Below are 20,436 nucleotides of genomic sequence, written 5' to 3' on the forward strand. Positions count from 1 at the left end.
GTGCAAATGGGGGGAATGCAAGGAGGGGTGGGGTGCTAATCTCCACCATCTTTTCCAGAAGGAAAAAAAACATCATGTCTTTTCCAGAACTAAAATAAATACTGAAATACAGATGCTGCCTCAGATTTTAATGCCTCAAATGTGTCTTTCAATTGCAAATTTATAGCCTTTTTGAGGGATAGACCCCAAACATATAGGAAGAGAGTTTCAGCGGTATCTTTTTTGTGAAATCGATTCTTGATATGAAAAAAAGCAGAAAAATATATTCTAGAGTTTTCTGAAGTCAACTGTGAGGTTTTCCCAACCTCCCTGTTCAGGTCATGTTGCTGCACATAAATATAATTACAGGAAGGGAAACAAATTCTGGGAATTAAAGAAGAATTCATCTCTTATTAAGATTTTTGGTGTCCTGAAAAACAAAAACCAAAACAAAACTAAAAAAAAAAAACAAAAAACACACACACAAAAACCAACACAAACCCTAGAAGTATCTATTAAAGGATTACCAACATGTTTGATTTAGACCCAGCAGCCTTCATAGTAAAGGAAATGAGGCAAAAACTCTAAATTGGTGAGGTCAACAAGGAGGAGGAGCATTCAGAGTTCTGGCTGTGAGAGCAGATTTCTTCAGTGAATTCAGCATTCCAGGGAAGTGGAGAACACTGGTGTTACACACTGGTGTTTCACACAGTTCTTGGGGAGGCTTCAACGTGTGGAGGAAATCGCATTTAATGCACAACGCTAAGAGGAATCCAGGGAAAAAGTGTGGAAGGAATAAACTGAAATAAATATTTAAGATCTTGTGAATGTGAACACAGCACTTCATAAAAAACCTCAGTCGTGGGAGCAGGGGTGCTGAATACATCATAGACAGAACATATGGTACAGCCACAGTCAGAGCTCATCAGTGAGTGGTGATGGGGCTTTTATTCTGAAGTTTTAAGGGTGAGATTAAATTTAATGGCTATGATTTAATCTATATGTAGACGTGAGTCCTGTCTTCATTCCTTAGACTTTCCAGCCTAGAAATGCATCAAGGTGGCCTGAGGGGATGTGAGCTTTTCTGGGAAGGCAGTAAAATTCCTTGTGGGGATATCCTTATTGATTTTATCTCCATACATGCCTCTGTGGATTATTTATCTTCCTGTATTCTTCTCTGGCATTTTATGATAAAAGCCTCTTGACAGTAACTGTAAAGGTCATTATTCCCATACTTAATAAGTTTTGGTAGGGAACTGGCTCTTGATAAGTGAGTTTGGTTGGGGGCTGGTGCCCTCATGGTGCCCATGGATGCTGCCCATGTGCAAAGAAGTGCTAGGGAGTGTGTGTGTCACTACCAAGCATCCTATAGCTGCATTGCAATTTGTTTATTGTATAATATGACCTGGGAATGATTCAGTTGCAATCACAACATATTATAATGGCATGAATTGTTTTTGGCTTATGAACTTCACCCACCAGGGTTGCAGGGGGCATGGTGTAGTTCTGCGGGCATAATTGTTTGCATTCTGATGTTTGTGTCCTTATCTAAGAGCCTTCTCTAAATGTTCATTTTCCTTTTGTCTTTCTAGGAGCTGGTGGGGAGTAATCCTCCTCAAAGGAACTGGAAAGGAATTGCCATTGCCTTACTTGTTATTCTTGTTATCTGTTCCCTGATTGTCACCTCTGTTATACTCCTGACTCCAGGTATTTATAACCTTTAACTCACTTCCATTCTATCTTTCTTCTGTAATTTTACACTTCCAGGGGTACAGGGGTTGCAAACTACTGACTGCAAAGTCAACATCAAGGGAATCATCCTTCTAGTTCTTTAGCTTGATGTGACTCTGAGTTCTAGGCCATTCTTAAGTATTTAGAGTTTTAGGTTTAGAGTTTTACATTTCAATCCAAAGATCAGGACTGCTGAGCTGAAGGTACAAGAGTGAAACTTGGTTACCTGCACATAGGTGGGAACTTTCATTTTAGATGTGAGCCTATGAGAGACATCTACACCAGGCAGGACATGGAAATTCTGAAGTTCAGGCCCACATGTTATTTGGGTGGCATATTAGGTTTAGACACCTTAGATTGATGCTTAGGCATCTAAATCCCATCTCATTTGGGTGCACTGAGGTTTACATCACAGTGTTCCAGTTTACAAAAGAATTCCAGTGATGGTGTGCAAGATAGCACTTCACTTAACCACAACAAATAATCAATAACTTTGAACTAAGAGATTCTTGAGGTTAATCCCCTTACCAAGATTCAGCAAAGTTCTGTGCACATAACCTGTGTAAATTACTTCTACAGTAGCTGCTGAGGTTGTAGGCTTGAATTTCAATGTGATATCATTATGATTATTGATCATTACATATTTATACAGCCCTGAAAATTACCATAAATATGTGTGGGATAGAAATAATGTGCTTTTAGGGCTCTGAAAAGATTGTGATCTGAATTCAAAAAGACAAACAAGAGATGAGACATAAAAGAGAGAATTTGGTGTCAGGAAAGTGTTAAGAGCTGGGAGTTTCAAGAAGCTGTCACTGCTCAGATAAGACCATGGGTGGCACTTCCATCAAAGAACAGGGCTCCATATAGAGGGATGCATAGGAAGAAACATAAGCATACCTGTGCATACAGTTGTCACATCTCTTTACTTCTTCAAAACTACCCAAAATAATGAATTATTTATAAGGATAGTCAGAATGATATCTGATGAGGGTTTAGCAGCTCTGGTTGCAGTTCTGGGTTCCACTGTAGACCTCATTCAAGATTTCTCCTGAACCCTACTCCCACTTCTCCATAGAGAAAATCACACATAAAATCCACTAATAGCTATCATTAGTATAGATACCACAGTGCTGGTGTCCAGGTAAGTGCCTGGACAGAAAAGCTGTACTGAGCACTGAGATGCTGTAGTTAATGTTCTCTAATTTAGGAAAACACAAGTAAATATGGGTTATTATATTGACCTTGAATGTTACAGAACATGAGATGGGAGTGTGAAATACCCACATTCAGTTATAAATGAAATTCACAAATGTTTTTGTATGTGTATATGCAGACACAAAGACATTATCTGTTGGGGATATGTATGCACACACATGGACACACAGAAGTCACACAGTTATAGGTAGGTACTTAGCAACAGCTCCAAACAGCACCGTTGAGAGAGTCTCTGTGCATAAAACTTAGAAATATGCAAAGCCATTTTCTATGCTAAAATTTCCACTCATGTTTTTTGAGCTTTCTAATTACCTGATTTGCTGGTAAACTGGGTTTGAATTATTTTTATGCCCTGCTAGGTGTTTCAGAACTGTGTCCTACATGCAAATACAAAACCTCTGGGCTCAGTATTGCTTCTGGTTTTATTATAGCTCCAGACTGCTTCATGGTGAGACTCTGCCAAGGGTAAAATCAGGTAGCTGAAGTTGCTGCTGTGGCTTGGCAGCAGACAAGTTTAGTTTTCTCTTGGGCCACTGGTCCAGGAGCTTGTTAGGAAGCTGCTCTACGGCACAGGGTAACAGGAGGCTCATTTCACAGGCAGTTCCCACCAGCCAGTGCTAAGTGAGACATTGAGCCTGGCTTGACAAATGTAGAAAGTGCTACATTACTAATTCTGACATTGCTAATACTTCCCAGTAAGGCAGGAATGCAGAAGATGTAAGAGCAAGTCCAAAAGGAGAACCAGAGTCTGCATTTCCCTGCCATAAAATAGTTCACTGGAAGAAGAAATGTTTATCCTTTGGTAGCCAAATTGAAATATAAGTGATGGGTATTTTAAGAGTACAGGAGGGGATAGTAGGACAGCCAAGGAAGGAGGTGAAGCCATTTTGTGGATGTTAATGGGAAGCTGCTGCCAAATGTATTGATGGCATCAGGAGAAAAAGCAAACAAAAAACCCCTCTTCACTGGAAATGTCTCAAGTAGGTGATGCTGTCTGGCATGGGCACAGCAAATGTCTGAGAATACTTCAAATGCTGTTGTACTACTACAAATAACCTTTTGATTTTACCTTTGAACTCCTGTCTTATTGCTCTCTATCTTGGCCCTTTCCTTGGCCTGTTTTGCAGGGCAGTACCGAGGCATCCAAAGCAGAGATGCTCTACAGCCAGTGCTAAACATCATGTCATGCCTACAGAGAGTGATTTGGAACATATATGGGATAGAGTGCATCATACAGGCTTGTAATCAGTGTTCAGGCAAAGAAAAGTGGTTAACTGGACCCAGAACTTGTATGATGATGGTGGTGTTTCCCAGGACTGTGAAAGCTGGCAAAAGCAAGAGTGAGTGGTAGCATGGGAAATGGGAAAGGTTTGCTTGGCAGAACAGGTGGTGATTAAGGTATTTAATCATCAAAAAAAAGAGTATTCATATATTTCTTCAAGATTCTTTTGCAAATCATCCCAATTTAAAGAGGGTTTTAACTCTGGATCCAACTGCAAAAAAGGTTTGGGTCTGGGTTTCTCAGAGTCAGGTCTCTCAACCTGCTTTGAGATTAGCTCATGAACTGGGAGCTGTGTTCTTTGCATTCAGCAGACATTTTAATTACAGCAGCAGTGCTTCATTGCTAGCTAACAGGTCTGATTTTATAAAATCTTAATAAAATTCCAGAATTTCAATGATTTTTATATCCTTTGTATTCCAGAACAACATACTCAAAAGAAGCAGGTGCAAGTTTGTATTCGTTCACCCAATTGCCTGCTCTGAGGGACTCTGATTTCATGTGTGTCCAAGCCCTGCCACTCCACCCACCTTCAAAAGATGTTGAAGCTATCTATAAAAAAGAGAAAAATGTGGGACTGAGCCTCTCCTAATTGGCAGCTGCTCACTTGTCACAGCAAATGGCACTTGGGTGGGTCCCATCCTAGAGATGCTGTTTGTGTGTTTATATCAAGAGGAGTTCGTAGATATATAAACATGTGCAGGCACACACAGACCACATGTATCAAAACTGGAGAGAGGACCTGATCCTACAGAGATTTTGATTTAAAAAAACCCTTCCCTTAATTCTGTTAGACATTGTGCTTAGGGAAAGGCTGCTTTCTAGTCCCCTCTGTTTGGAAATGAAAGAAAACAAAGACTTTTTGCACATCTGTTCCTGATATTTAAAGCTTTCTGGAGATAGGCATTAAGTTTACTCCTTTCAAATCTGACCTTTACTTGTAAAAAAGAAAGTACATCCAACTCCACATTTAAATTTTTACAAAATTCATAGGAATTCATTCATCTTTCCAGAGATGGTGCTGAGGGAGTCACTGTGTAGCATTAATTCACAGCACGCTGTCAGACAGCTGAAGGCAACACCTGGGAAGCTTAGTATGGCATTTACTCAGGAAGAGCAAGGAAATATCCTGTGACCAGCTGTGCAGGAGTGTAATTTGTTTGTTCACAAACATTATAAAACATATATAAATTTATATTATATACAATTAAGATAAAGTGGGATTTTAAAGAAGGGAGAGCAGACTGTCTGTTTGTCTTGTCTGGCCACTGCCTTTTGAATATAGGGAGGTTTTCTGGAGAAAAAGGGGATCATGTTTGCCCAGGGATTGAGCAGAAATGCTGAGATAGGAAGGAAGCTGGATCAGGTCTGCTGAGAGCTGGGCATTCATGGGCACCCATATGCACAAGAGCCCAAGAGGTGTGTGAAAAAAGCATCTGACACTGAGGTGTAGCTGAGCCCTAATAAGGATGGAAAGAATGGTGGGGACCCAAAGGTGTTTGAAACCTTGTGACCCAGCTGGAAGTTTCTGAGCATTGCTGGAGAGGAAGCTTGAAAGAAAGGATTGGTAGTGCAGAGGCAGAACAAGCAGGGAGTTCAGCTCATAGCCCTTTTATCTTCTGAGTTTTCTGAGGTTTTGGAGAATCTTTGTTCTGTTTGTGTTCTGAGAGCAAGGTTTTATCAGTTCAGTGATGACTTAAAGGAGACGGATGAATGCAAAATGTCCAACCAATAAAGGATTTCCATCATACCTTTAAAATTGAAAAAAAAAAAAAAAAAGATAAAACAGGTTTTACTTGGTTCTCTCAGCTTGTACCTTTTCTGTTTGGATGGAGGGTTTGTGCCACCTATGCCACCATGCTGCTGCCTGCTCAGACCCTGGTTGGCAGCTGCCATCTGCATCTGCTGGTGGAGGGCACGTGGATACAAAAAAAAAACGATGCTGTCATATACTTGGTCCTTCAAGGAGGCCAAAAAATCTCTGCAGCTGGGTCTGGACACAACTTTTCTGTGCCACCTGCTGTAGATACCCTAAGGCATGCTCAGAGAATGCTGCTTAGGAGAGGGTGGACTAGATGGGATCCCACAGTTCCCTTTCTTCCTCTGTAAATATCTCCATTGGGGCCTGATTTCTCTGGATATCCAGTGCTGGAAATTTTGCACTGCAGTAGGAACTGATCGAAACAGTTTATTGGAGTTCCTCTGACCTGTATTTTCCATTTTAATAAAGAAATTTTACAGAAGAACTTGGTGTAATGCTGTCCCATGGAGAACTTGGGCTGAGGGCTTGTATGAATACATGATTTTTTTTTGAAGCCACATTGACCAGTGGGATTGAAACCTTGATCATCAGAGTTTTAAAAAGTATTAAAAGTAAAGAATATAATTTAATTAAGTAAAAAATATAATTTATGTTGAAAAACTTTTTAGTGGAGCAAAATATTGTTTATAGGTAGTTTTCAGTGGTCTCCGGTAGCTCAGGACCTTCGGTTTAAACTGAATGAAAGGTTTCTCTGAAAATATTTTTTAGAAAAAAATGTTGGAAGCAAATTAATCATACAAGATGATGGCTTGTAACAAAAGTCACTGTTGGGAGAAAAAAAAAAGGAATATGTTAATCACAATGCAAAATTGTTGGTTTCAGTTTTTCTCTAACAGTTTCAGCCTTAAGAAAATAAAAATCCATTTTCATATTAACTAAACACATGGTATGGGGTTCTTTGATGTAATACATAAACTCTTCACTTCTATGGCCCAAGAATTCGTTGATTCAACCATTACAGGACCAGGAGCTTCTGTGTTTTGTTTATGAGAATTGTTACATATCTGAGAGGTGATACTAGAAATGAAAAGATGCAGTTTTGGCAAAGGAGAAGAGTCTAGCTGTGGCAAACTTCAAGTAATTAAATTTGTGCCTTGGTTTAATTTGGTTTATCTGCCAGATGAGACAGGTATCCTTTTAACAATAGTACGTAGGCAGCCAGAAATCTGTTCTATGTTTTCACATCGTGCTTTATGTCAGAAATCTGTTGGCAATTTCTGACTGAGTGAGACACGTGAAGAGGACCATACAGAATCATAGACCACATAGAGTCAGCAGAAAAAGATGTATAATGAGTATTCTATGTAGAAAAAGCAGAGCACTTGAGTAGTTAGAAAGAAGAAACTAAATGGGGGACGCTGTTTAGTACAAGTTGATCCTGCAGTATCTTAAACTGGCAGTCTGGTTCCTCATTGAAAAGGCTGCCCAGATTGCAGTGTTTGCAACTTGAACTGTGTATCCTTTCACTACAAATGAAAACCAGTATGGGCCAGCTAAGCAACACCTAAGATTTTAGGTGTTCGTTTAGGGCAATGTCTCATAGATTTTCCAAAAATATTTCAGCAGTCAAGTGTCTTATTTCCAATGGGAAATCTTCTGTGAATTCCTGAAATAACCCATATGAGCTCGTATGATGCTAGATACCTTTCCAGCTGTGGTTCTGCATGACAGTTTTTAAGGAAATTAAAAAATCTAAACCATAAAAACTTGTTTACCTTTTTTCTTTTTTTTTTTTTTTTTTTTTAACTTTAGCTAATGATTTCAGAATAGTCTTAGTGTTCGGTAGCTTTAATATTCTTCACAACAGTCAGCATTATATTGCACTATGATACCTTTAGGAGTGTTTTTGTGACTTTTAACATCCTTTTTGAGCAGGTTATGTCCAAAAATATCTTGATCTTAGTTTGGAACATATCTTGATCTTTTTGTTTTATGCCTGGACTCAGCAACTACAATCAGGAGGTGTCTGTGAATTTCTGGATGGTCCTTTTGTAACATGGACAATGGGAAGGGGCTTATGTGTGACAGAAAGCTTCTTGTGAATGGTTTCCAAATGAGATATGGCACTATTCACAGTTGCTGTACCTTCAGATACATTTCAAAGTTGAAATAATGGCATTTCATTTTTTAATGTTTTACAGTTGAAGATAACAGCTTGTCTCAGAAGAAGAAGATAACAGTGGAAGATCTCTTCAGTGATGATTTCAAAATTCATGACCCAGAGGCTAAATGGATAACTGGTAAGTGAGCCAGAAATATGTTGCAGTCTTTGCTTTGCTTCCTCACCCTCTGTGAGTCTCTTTTTTATATTCTTCTTTATTGATCCTGTTCCTGAAATGACATAATCAAGGAATGACTGAGGGAAGGGACCTCAGGAGATTGTCTTGTTCCAGGCAGGGTCAGCTAGAACTGGTTGCCCAGAGCCATACCCAAAAATTAAATCCTCAAATTCCTATTCCAACTTTTCTCCTGATAAATATGCAAACACCACTACTCTGTTATTATAATTTCATATTTAGGGCCCTTCAGTGAGCTCATAGCTAGGCATTGAAAACAGCAGCCTTTGTCCCAAACTTCTTCCAGCTTTCAGTAGGTGATGTGGTATGTGGTTGGAAGAAGGTGTGAAAGCACTATCACTGCCACTATTTTATAATAAACAAAACTCCAGGTTTACATTCCCTCATCAACATTTTCTTTCCAGTAGAGAGGTGAAGCATTGCTAAGCAACAGGCAAACAGTGGTCCAGAAGCAGCTGGGCTGAGGCTTGTACAGAAGCCATGTGTTCTTTTTATCCTCTGCTGCCTTATGTTTTCTAGTCAGGGAAAACCAAACAATACTTGAATTAATGCATGTAGTATTTGCTGGAGTGAAGCCGTTTTGGAGGATGTAGATTCCATCTCTTGCTGGAAATTGCTGCAATCTGAACAAGCTTCAGTGGGAATAAAATGATTTGTGGCATGCTGTTCATGTAGGTTCTGGTTCAACTTCTGTTGTCACTGAAGTTATTAGTTTTTCTTCTGAATTTAATGGGGAACTGGATCAAATTTTTCCTCGTGTTTGGCTTGCCTGGTATGTTATGCCCATTGGGAACAATTTTAATACCTGTAATGAAAAGAGAAGGGTAGTGCTGAACTAACACATTCCCAGTCCCCCTCAGCACAGCTGTTTCTGACTTCTCCCACTAATTCATCCCAGGGGAAAGCAATTGCTGATGATGGGCACCTTCACAAACACACCTGCCAAGGGGCTAGAGCTCTTTTTTAAGTTGCCTACTGTGAGGGAAGGGTGATTCCCATAACTGCTTTCTGGGAGCAATGATCACAGAAATATTAGCTGGAATGCATTTCAGAATTATTTGTCTAGTGTTTTTTTTTAGCACCATATCCATAATGAAGGAGGAAATGCTTTATTCGGGCCTTTTCTGCTGGATTTTTTATTTGCTAGAGTACAAGGGAATGATAATGAGTGAAATAAAGTTTTGCAGGAACAGGGAATGAAATAATACCAAAGAGCTAGGTATAATATCCCCCCTCTGATGAGCATACTTTTATATGCCTGTAAGGCATATTTTCCACAAAACTGCAGTCATCTGTGAAAAAAAAGTGTTTCCCATGCTTTTCAAATTATGGTCACATAGTGGTGCCATGTAAACTTTCATTAAGGCTCCCATTTTCAGTCATTTAAAATCCATCTCTCTTCCCCCACGTATTCACATTGACTCCATTTCAATTCAGTATCAGTCCTGCCAGAACTGAAATTACTAAAATGATTTTTCTGCAAAAGACAAAGCACAAAGTAGTATTGTGCAAACATACATAGATAATTTAGAAGGAATTGTTCTGTTGCTGTGTTACTAACAGCACTGATACTGATTTTAATTTGTCCACAGAAATGTTATTAATAGATATTCGGTAGATTTAGCCAAGGATGACTTTGCATTTAGGGACAAAATGCTGTTCTGCAATGTCATTCATCCAAGGACCCAAAGCCATTTTACAACATTAATTACTTCTCTGTATTATGGTTGTTTTTCAGAGATTTCTCTAGCTGTTTAAATGGTGAAATCTTGATGAAGGTCCCTGATAAGCAAGATAAAAAAACAGTAGTCTGTTCCCACACTGCTACTTGTCTCTTATTCTCAGTTTTTAAAATGCAAATAAAAGACTTCGAAAATGACAAAGCCAAGCTACTAAAACACAGCACAACAAAAGCACTGAAATTCTTTAGCATAAAAATTGCATATTTAAAAACTGCATCTTTAGAATTTTGTCAGCTTACAAAATGGGTTGGTGTTTTGTGGGGAATCCACATAATTGTTTGAATACAGGCAGTTGTGTATCCTTCTTCCCCTGTTAATTGTACAGAAAAATATCACAGACATTGAAAGATTTGCAAAATTTACTTACATTGGCTCTCCAAAGCTCCTTTTTCTTCCTTTCCCTCTTCATTACTGCAGAGGTGGGAGTTCAGTAGCCTTGCCAAAGATGAAGCTCATTACATGTATAGGAGTATTTGAATCATTGGAGGGATTTGCTTCCAAAATAGTTCAGTCAGTAAAATATGTGCCCTTTCCTGTAAACACAAGAGGCTGATTCAAACACTTGTAGGAAGCAAGGTCTTTCTCTGGACTTGAATGAGTCTTTGAGCAAGTGATACTGTTGGCTACGGAGAAAAAAAAAAAGGAAAAAGAGAACTAATCTCAAAGCTGACCTAACTATGCTTTCAGTGCAAAGATTTCTCTAAGCTTTCAGTCACAACTCATGGCTGGTTTATGGACATATTTACATCATTTTTATTGGAACTGCAAACTAATTTACTTGCAAGAAGTGAAAGATGTGACAAAGATGGAACTTCGACCCTGTTCGAATTTCCGTGATGCCACTGTAAGTTTAGATTACAGTTTTCATTTTTATCCAGTGATTTAGGGAGAGGAAACAATATATATTTTATTTAATTACCTGCTGTCTTCTACTGCCTTGACCATTGTTGTCATTGACCCAGTTAAGAGTACTCTGTAGGGGAGCAACACATTCATTGACCAGAGCTGACTGCTCCAGAGTTTATTTCTGTTTCCACTTTCAGGGACTGCTATGACTTGGATTTGCCCTGCAGTGTAAGGAAATGCTAGATTTCTTCTGAAGATTTCAGTGTTCATGACAGGGTAGTATATAGCTGTATAGTGCAGTAGTAGTGTCTATATATGTACTAGAGTAGTGCAATACATATACTACAGTGGGTATAAAGCAGTGTAGTGCAGGAAGTTTGAGATTAAGCTGGTGGTGAAATGGCATCAACCTGTACTGCAATCTAAGGGTAAAGAACCTGAGTGCTGGCTGTTCCAATCCCTTCTATCCCCTTCCTCCTCCTCCTCTCTGCTCACCACTCAGTGTGTTGCTTCCCTGTGCTGTTCCATTGCCATCCTCTGTTGGGAACTTCCCTTGAGTGCACAACTCTAACAATGTTGTCCATATGCTAAGCATGCGTATGAGCTCCAATTAGCAGCTCATTTCATACCTTTTATCTTAAATGTTGTATTTGGACATTTCCTCATTTACAAGTCCTCCTCCATACCCTGTCAGGCAGTGTCCTGTGCTAGCCCATCGTTAGCCTTCTCGTGGGTGACAGATGGCTCAACAGACTTGTCTCTAACTGCTTAGCAGTTCTGCTCTCCAGCTCCATGTTATTTTGTAATTAGGCTTTTCCTGTCATTTTTCTGACACAGGTCTCTTTAGCTCAGGTTTCTGAAAAGCTTACTGAGATGCTGCAATGTTCTCGTACTGATTGACAAAAAAATAAAATAAAGAGCGGGCACGTGCATTTTGTGATGAAGAGGGGCTTAGCTGACTGATTTGTCCTAAAACCAGTAATTGGTTGTCATTACTTGGACGTGGCCTGAGAAGCTGGTTGGGTTGTGAGTGCTGTCTTTGTGGTCCTGTGGATCTGCAGAGATTCCTATCAGCTGTTGATCTGATCCCCAGCATGTTGGGACCCTCCTCCTTTTTCACAGGGGGTGACACAGCATGCCTACAAGCAGTAGAGACTGAATTGTATACACCACTTTTAGAGACTTATGCTTATCTTCTGTCTTTGTACTTAGGGGCAAATACATTTTGCCCACACTGAAAGTACTTGGCTTCTGTTGTAGTTAGAAAAACATAATATACTGCCCCTGGTTACTGTGATTGATTGGATGCAGTGTGTTGCTGTTATTGCTTCTTGGAGGATGTTTTTCCAGCCTTGATGTTGGCATCTTGCTAGACAGAGTGTATGTAGCTGTGGCTGTTGCCAGGATTTTTGGCTGGATGCTGGGGACTGGAGGTTCCAACTAGGAGTGCACATTCTTTTTGCTAGACACTGGCCAGACATGGTGAGGTGGTCCTTGCAGGGAGGTTGCAGGGAATGAGTAGAATAATGGTTGAAATGAAGAGCTCAAAATATTCAATATATTCAAGCAATGAGGAGCATGGAGGCACAGGACACCAAAGAACGTGTCCGGGGTCATAGGAATTTGACTTAAAGAAACCCTGAAAATCAAGCTCTGCTCTCCCAGGTCTCTGCCCACTTGTTTGACCTGCAACCCTGGCAGAACAGTACTTATTCTTTTCTAAAAAGGAATAGTGGGTAAATTAGCAACAGGCATTGAATGACATTTTCAGCAGTGGCTCAGTTACTCGGAAACCTGCCACTCAGTGAGAGCCAGCACCACCACGTTCCTAACTTGCACCTGAATGCAGCAGCTAGGCTGTTATCTCAAAAGACCTTCAGAAAAATGCACTAATAACTACTAAATATAACAGAGTAATTCTTTTATCTTTAATTCTGAAGCACATATGTTCTGTTACATGTTTTACTAATAGCATCATATAACCTCTAGGCTCTTTTAAATTCTAATACTGAATTTAATGATCTAGAACTAATAAGTTTTATTTACTATGCTGGAAAAAATCATTGTATAGTAACTGAGGTAATTTATTTCAGTTTACCTTTAGTAATAATGCTCAGCTCAACAGTACTTGGATAGCCCAAATGCCCTCAAGTCTGTGCTGTGCAGTGTAAATTGATTGCACTGTATTGATAAAAGCATTGGTGCATTGCAAATTATGCAGATGCTTGTGGAGGAAATGAATTATTTATAGTTTGCTTTCCATACTTATTAAGAACTTTGTAAATGCTAATATTTTTCATTGTGGAAAAGATTTGCATTAAAGTGCTGCTCATAGGGCTACAATTGCCCTGCCAGGGAGCTACAACACAGTTCACTGGAGTGCAGGCTTCTCCAGGCTGCTGGTCAACAAGCCAAAAGATTGACTGTTTCCAAGTGACCATCTGAGTTGTAAGGCAGCAGGAGTCTTTCCCTTGGCAAGACTGGGCTGCTGGCAGGAAAAATTAACTCATCTTTCTGTTTTTCATTGGAGGAACAAAGTCATCTTGCTAGGGCAGTGCACTTTGCAAATTTTTTGGGTGTTTGTGGTCTGGGTAAGGAATGAGCAACACCTCTCTGCAGCCTTGAACCCCAGTGCTGCCAGAGCAGAGCCACAAATTCACCCCAGTCTTGAATGAATGTAAGATACAAACTGCCCACTGGTGGTTTTCTAAGTGTAAGTCTGGTGAAGACATAAAGAAAATTGGGTTACCATATTTACTGTGTTGCACATCTTGCTAAACAGAGATACAAGCTCGTAAATTCCAGTATGGTTTAAATATGTGGTGATGAGGTTTAAGTGAATGGATATGCTGGTCTTAAATGATTCAAAGAAAATCTATCCCCCTCCCAATTCTGGTGTGCCAGACCTCATGCCCTACCTCATGGCAACTTGTTTCTGCAGTATTTGTGTGAATGCTGTTACTTTTCAAATATTCTTGAGACATTTTCTCAGACATACAGCACATTAGCTGGAGAAAAGCACATCGATTTGCAGTGTTTAAGGTTTCAGTGAACATCCAGCTCCAATTACAAAGACTTCCATAACTCTGAGGAGCCAATAGGTGACCTTATGAGGTAAAGGCATAGCACTAAAGGAAAATGCTGTACGGACCAGAGGAAAATGCAGGGGAAAGACTGGAGGAGGATCTGGTCTAGCACCTCATGGAATTGTGTGCCTTTTTGAAGGCCTTTAGAAGCCCTCTGCTGTGATTCATGAAGACCTGCATGCTAGTTAAATAAGCACAAAGTGCTTTAGGTTGTGTTGTTTCCAGGAGAAGAGTCCATGTGCTTTAGGAATAGTTGATTGCTATTCTTTATCTAAACTCCATGGGAAAGTGATGTCCTCTGGAGCCAAAGCAGAATAGATAAGGGCTCATCCTCTGTCAAGATTGCTACAATGATCCAGAAGAGAGGAATTTGTAAAACCATTTGAACTGTAATTTGGGTTTGAGATCCCATTCTGGATCATCTTCTTCAGAGATTTCTGGAGATCTGTGCTCTGAGAGTCCTGAGGAGAAGTTGCCCAGCTCCCTGCCTCGAAGCTACTGGGCAATTGCTGAAGTTCAGTAGTGACAGCAACCTATTCACCAAAGACAGGAAACCCAGGAGCTAATGGGTTTTTAACATAGTGTAATAGGCCATGGAGGAAAGCATTTCTGCCATGTAGCCATTTTGGTCATTACTGCTAGAGAGAGTGAAATGAGAAATCAATTTGGCTCTTTTAAAAATTAATCTAGTCTGCAGGAGCAAGCTGTGTAGGAGCTCTGTGCCTTGGACTTGGCAGCACCTCAGTGCCCAGCTTCTCTGGGCACTGCTGTCAGACTGAAAATCATCCTTTAATGTGTACAGAAACTTCTGAGTTTGGAGGGGGAGTTGTACTGGAGCAATCCCTGTTTGTGAAAAATATCACACCCTAGAAAAGCAGGAGTGACATCAGAACAATCAAATGCGGGAGGTTGGTTGTGGAGTTTTTGAGGAGTTTGATGTCTTGAGGAGGTCAAGGTCTGTCTGACCTTATATTTAGGAGCTTCCATAGGTAACCTAATTTCTCCAAAACCTGATGAACTCTAACTCTTCCTGTGTGTCACCAATTGCTGCTGAGCCTCTGAGTCAAATGTGCTGAGGTTTCAAAATAGAATCATAAAATCCTTTTGGTTGGAAAAGACCTTTAAGATCATCAGGTCCAACCATTAATGTTGCACGCCACAAAACTACATCCCTAAGCACCACATCTACACATCTTTTAAATATCTCTAGGGATGTTGTCTGGGCAGCATCTTCCAGTAAAGAAAATTTTCATAAAATCTAATCTAAAAATAAGTGGCCTCGGACACAAGTGCAATAGTTTTGTATTTTTTTACATCCCTCCATCATGTCAGGTTAAGTGAAGACTCTGGCCCAGGGACAGGGCTGGTAGGATGAAGGTCATGAGCTGAAGAAAGAGAGAAATGAGCTGAAAAAGGGAAGGAGTGATGGAGAGGACATTGGCAGTGAGAGGCTCCATGGGGACATCCTGCAGAATCACTCAGGGGAGAAACCTAGGCAAGTGGGAAGGATCCTGGTGGTGTGCAAGGAGGAGCAGGAGCTGGGGTTGTGCAAAAGGTGAAAATGAGCCTGGAAGTCAGTAGTGTGATGTTGCCCAAGCAATGACTTAGTGGCCCAAGATGAAATCCTGGCAAAATACATTGAATTGCTAAGGTAATATCAAAGTGTACAACTAGTGAATCAAAGATGGCTGGAAGAAGGAGATGTCCTTGGACTTCACTTCTCCTTCTTGTCTATCTTCTCCTAACAATAACTTCCTGTAATTGTCTAATTCCATTTCCACAGATTTTTAAAAAAAAAAAAAGAGCGGGAAAAGCAGACTTTCCCCTCACAGGCAATGAAACACTCTCAAATATTGGATCACCAGGCTGGTTTCCTATACTTTTAATAGCCATTAACAAAAACAGATTCTCCACTTCCCCTTCAAGCCTGGCTCCACTAAAATTAGTGCTTTTCTCTTGCAGTTATTCAGAAGGGAGGCAGTGCCTCCTGCCATGGCCATGTGTGCTAGTGAGGAGCAGCTTTGGGGAAAAAGTTGAAGCTGTAACAGCTATTAAAACTAGGACCAGTTGGGTTCCTATGTGTGTTAAATTTGTTTCCAGATTTGAGGTAAAAATCCACAGGGATTAGGTAGAAGCTGCCCTCTCTGCTCCTTCCCATCCTCAGGCTTTGTGTCACTCCATGGGGCACACCAGCGTTGCCCTCCCCTGGGGGGGTTAATGCAAAGCTGCTAAATTCAGTGCTAGGTCCTTGTGCCCTGCCAGCCAGCCAGGCTTCTGCATCCACTTCCCAGAGAGAAGCCTTCTGATTAAAAAAAAAAAAAAAAAAAACAAAAGAAAAAAAAAAAAGAAAAATAGTGGGAATGGAAATGGGAAGCAAACAGCCCACTGCTGCAGAGAGCAGCTGCACCCCATGGGGACTTTTGAAGATGCAGCTCACCCCTGTGGTGTTCCTGCTGCTGGAACAAAAAAACCCACAGGTGGCAGTTCTGCCTACGTGCCTAATAGTTGAATCCAGTTAAAAAAGGATCAGTGTTTTTTTTTTATATCTTGTTCAAAGTGATTTGAAAATACAAACTTGCTGCTCTCCGAGCTGAAGGAAAGGCAGTAGTTTTACAGGGGTTTAAATGGGAGAGGGTGTTCTGTCAGTGGATGTTAGCTAAAAATCCAGGTAGAGGTACAGTGGGACACTGGTAGATGCTCTTCCCCAGTTAATACCTGCAAAGCAGGTGAGTTTCCAGCTGTCCCCAGTCCCCAGAGCAGGGGGAAGTGCTGTGGCAAAAATTTGCCTTAGATAAGCCTTGAAATGAAGGTCATAATTGCAGCCCAGCTGGTTGAATCTATACTAAAGTTGTGGATTTTTTTTTCTTTGCCTCTTTGGAGGAGTATAGCACAGGAAAGAGGAGGAAGAGAAACAAGGAAAACTCTTCTCCTGGGGGAGGAAGCAAGCTGGATGCAATGGAGGGTGATGCTCATCATCTCCTTTGCCCAGAAGTTTAGCAGTTTTTCAACATGAGGAGGGTTGCTTTGGAGAGAGTAAGAAATAAATTTCCTTTAGATCAAGCATTGCTAAGAAAATCTGGGCAAATAGGTGGGAAATTCCATTTGAAGCTGTAGGAAAGGAAGATCAAGAATGATGCTTTGCATTAACTTGCTGAAGGTATTTAGGGGTGGAAAAGTTTTGGGAATGGAGTGTCTAGAAGATGAGTATCTAAAAGATTAGAGGAAAGGAATGAGGTGCAAAATTGTAGGATACGCTGGGAAAGAAGGAAAGTTTTACAGGGTGTTTGGACCTCTGCTTCTGGACACTTGTTGAGCATGAAGTGCTTAACAAGGATCATTAGGGTAGTGTGTATTCTTCCACTTTTTCCTTTTAATTAATATGAAAAAATATATGCTGAGATATAGTAATTTCATAGTTTGGAAATGGGAAATGCTGCATTTCTGATTATTAAACCTATGTCAGATATTTGTAATTCAAAATATAGCAGGCAAAGGTTTACTTATCTAAGAAAGAAAGTCTCTGGTGAGTTTGGATCTCCTGACTGTACTAAGCTGTTGAACGTATTGGAAGCAGTACTTTTTTTTTTTTCATTTCAAGAAATTATATAATCCATTAAAAGACATTTAGAATTAGATAATTATTACGATCAAGGGAATATAATTATACTTTAAAATGTAGATATGCAAATATCACATTAGTGAAAATTCAATTAAGAACAGAAGAGACCAAATATTTGCCCAGCCCAAGATCCTGTTTCCATGAGATTTACGTGTGTGTGTAAGGACAAGTGAAACTGAATGCTTCACTGCCATTCATATTTTCCATCCCTGGTGAGTTAGTTTAGGAATGGTGGGACTGGATGTGTAACTTTCCCCTACTCCCATCAACAGTTCCTATGTAGGTGTGTGTGAGGAGTCTCTGCTCCCCTCCAGGTGCTGTTTCTTGCCAGGTTCCCTCCCAGCATCACATCCAATTTTTTCCTAATGGTTCTTTGCAAGTGTTGAAAATGTTTCCATCGGTTCTGTAATATGGTGCCCTCTTGTGACCAGCCCAAACCCAGTAATCACACACTCAAAACCAAAATGGGTGGGAAGTTGGATTAGATGTTATAATCCACCTTGATTTGCAAAAACTTGAAGTCAGGGTGACATCTATGGCTCTGCCAAACTCCTTTACAGCTGGGCTTGAGCACAGTAATATTTTGCCAGAGGTAAATAAAATTACAGAGTAACATAAATGGGATCAAGAAATTTTGTACACAAAGATAACCAAAACTTTATCCATAGCTGTACACACAGAAAATTTGCTTGTTAATATACAAAGATCTTGTTCAGTTTGTACTGAAATTTCAATACTTTGCCCATAATAGTAATAATGGAAAAAAAAAACGAAACAAAACACTTTATATGTCCTTTCTCTCCATCCTGGACACTAACAAGTGTGATTTGGCTGGGGGAAAGAGAATGAGGAAAATAAATGCACAAAGGAATTAAGAAAGCAAACTGTGAGGTCACATTTTAATGACAATTTATTAATGGATTCCTTTTTTCCTCTGCATCAGATGAATTATTACATTTACGTGTAACACTCTGGCTTGTGCACTCCCCTGTGTGAAGCTGAACTCAGTGAGGCAGATGACACCCAATGGGTTTGGCAGAGAAGACAGAGGTGGCCAAGTGATGTGGTCCTGTCCTGGGGGACACCAGGGACAAGTGTACCCTGCAAGGTGGGGATGAATGAGCAGGAATGAGAGCTTGGGCCCTCATATGAGCCACCAACTACTGTGGAGTAGCTCTGGAGGTTTTATATTCATATTAAAGTCATATAAATGTGTATTTAGGGCTGTACCACCCAGGCCAGCCACATTAGGGAGCTGGGATGAGCTGATACAGGCTACCTGTTGTCCACATCTTGTTCTGCTGTTTAGGTGCATGGTGAGACCATGAGAATACAGATGGGATGTGAATAGAGGCATCAGGGAGCATTTCTTGGGAAAATATTTTTTAGGGTTTAATTGCTTTTGGTCTGTGATGAATGTGGGAAGTGTCTGTCAGGGAATCAAAGGGATGGGTGTAATCTGGTATCTCCAGCTGTCCAGACTTGGGTAACCTAGGGGTCATCTGTACTTTTCCTGCTATGACATGTAGGATTTGAAGAGCACGTGGCATGAGCACAACTGAACAGGAAAAGAAGATGGCACAGAATTTTCAAGAAAGATTCTCAGCTCTGAAATATGCCAAAGTCAGCTCAGTGTCCTGCAAATTCCCTACAGTGCTGTCAGTCACTGCAGAGAGAGAAACTGAGGGCAGCAAGCAACAAGATGGACATTTTTACTGTTGCTATTAGGATTTTAAAGCAGTTGTGTAATTGGGATGATTTGCCTTGGACGGAGGAAAAATGGATTTACTCCAGAGGGTTTCTCATTCATTTTTTCTTAATTGTAGTGTCTCTCTTCCCCCACCTCCCATGTGTTATAAAAGTAGGTAGAAGCAGGGAAGAGGAGTTATTTGGAGTTGAAACGAGTTCTCTGTTTCTCACATAGACTTCAGCTTTTCATGCCTATGCCACTAAGCTGTGATCTGAGCCTACAGAGTTCCCAGATTGGGACTCTTTGAAGTGGAGTTCAGTCTCACAAATGAGAGGCAGCAGCAGAATTGTACCTGGTTTCACATTTGAGGATGAAATTTCAAAGGTGTTCTCTGCCTGGATTTCAGCCTTGGTGCTAAGGTCTTTTCTCAGTGAGATTGGATAAGCTTTTTTTTTTTTTAGTTTGGATCTTGAAAGATTTGGGATTAGACAAAAAAAACCCAAAACAGACTGACATTACTGATTTTTAAACTTTTAAGTTTTCCCAAGACTCATCCTTCTTCAAGGTTTTGACAGCTTAATTTACAAGCCTGCTAGGGATGGATGTTGATATGGGAATTTTCTTGAGTATGACTGTGTTTTATTTTACTGGTACTACTGTAAAAGTGCTATATTGGTTCACCAAGTGCAACTTCATGGAGGTGATGAGCAATTTAAACCACTTTTTGCATAATGAAGCCCATCTCTATCATGTTATACTTAATGTAGCAATTCAATGTGTTGCACAGCATTTTGCTAAATTTCAGTAAATCACCTATTTAAAGAAGATTTCTTTTCAGCCTCTCATGTGGAAAAAAAAAAAAAAAAAAAAAAAAAAAGGCTGGAAACAGTAAAAAAAATGCCAGAAAGATAAAAATGGGATTCCAGTTGTCTTTTGGAATTGAAGGCTGTAGCATGGTTGTTAAAGGCAAGATGTGTTCTGTCCCCTGTTGCTCCCTTGCATCAGCATCACAACCTTTATCAGACTTTTACTTATTTCTGCACCACAAAGTAGCAAGGCTGAAGGAAAAGGAGTTGCTGGTGGAGGGCAGGTGGACTGAAGACAAAAAAGCAGGGTGGTGGCAGGAA

At 40.2% G+C, this 20,436-nt stretch overlaps 1 protein-coding gene across 1 annotated transcript in view; it reads left to right on the forward strand.

The window, feature by feature from the left end:
• DPP6 (dipeptidyl peptidase like 6) overlaps positions 1-20,436 on the forward strand; it is a 393,798-nt gene that overhangs the window by 230,794 nt on the left and 142,568 nt on the right. Inside the window, 2 exon segments of the mRNA XM_071734726.1 lie at positions 1,572-1,686; positions 8,171-8,269. Coding sequence (XP_071590827.1) covers positions 1,572-1,686; positions 8,171-8,269 — 214 coding nt within the window.

This window comes from Heliangelus exortis, chromosome 2, assembly GCF_036169615.1.
Source record: "Heliangelus exortis chromosome 2, bHelExo1.hap1, whole genome shotgun sequence".
NCBI lineage: Eukaryota > Metazoa > Chordata > Aves > Apodiformes > Trochilidae > Heliangelus > Heliangelus exortis.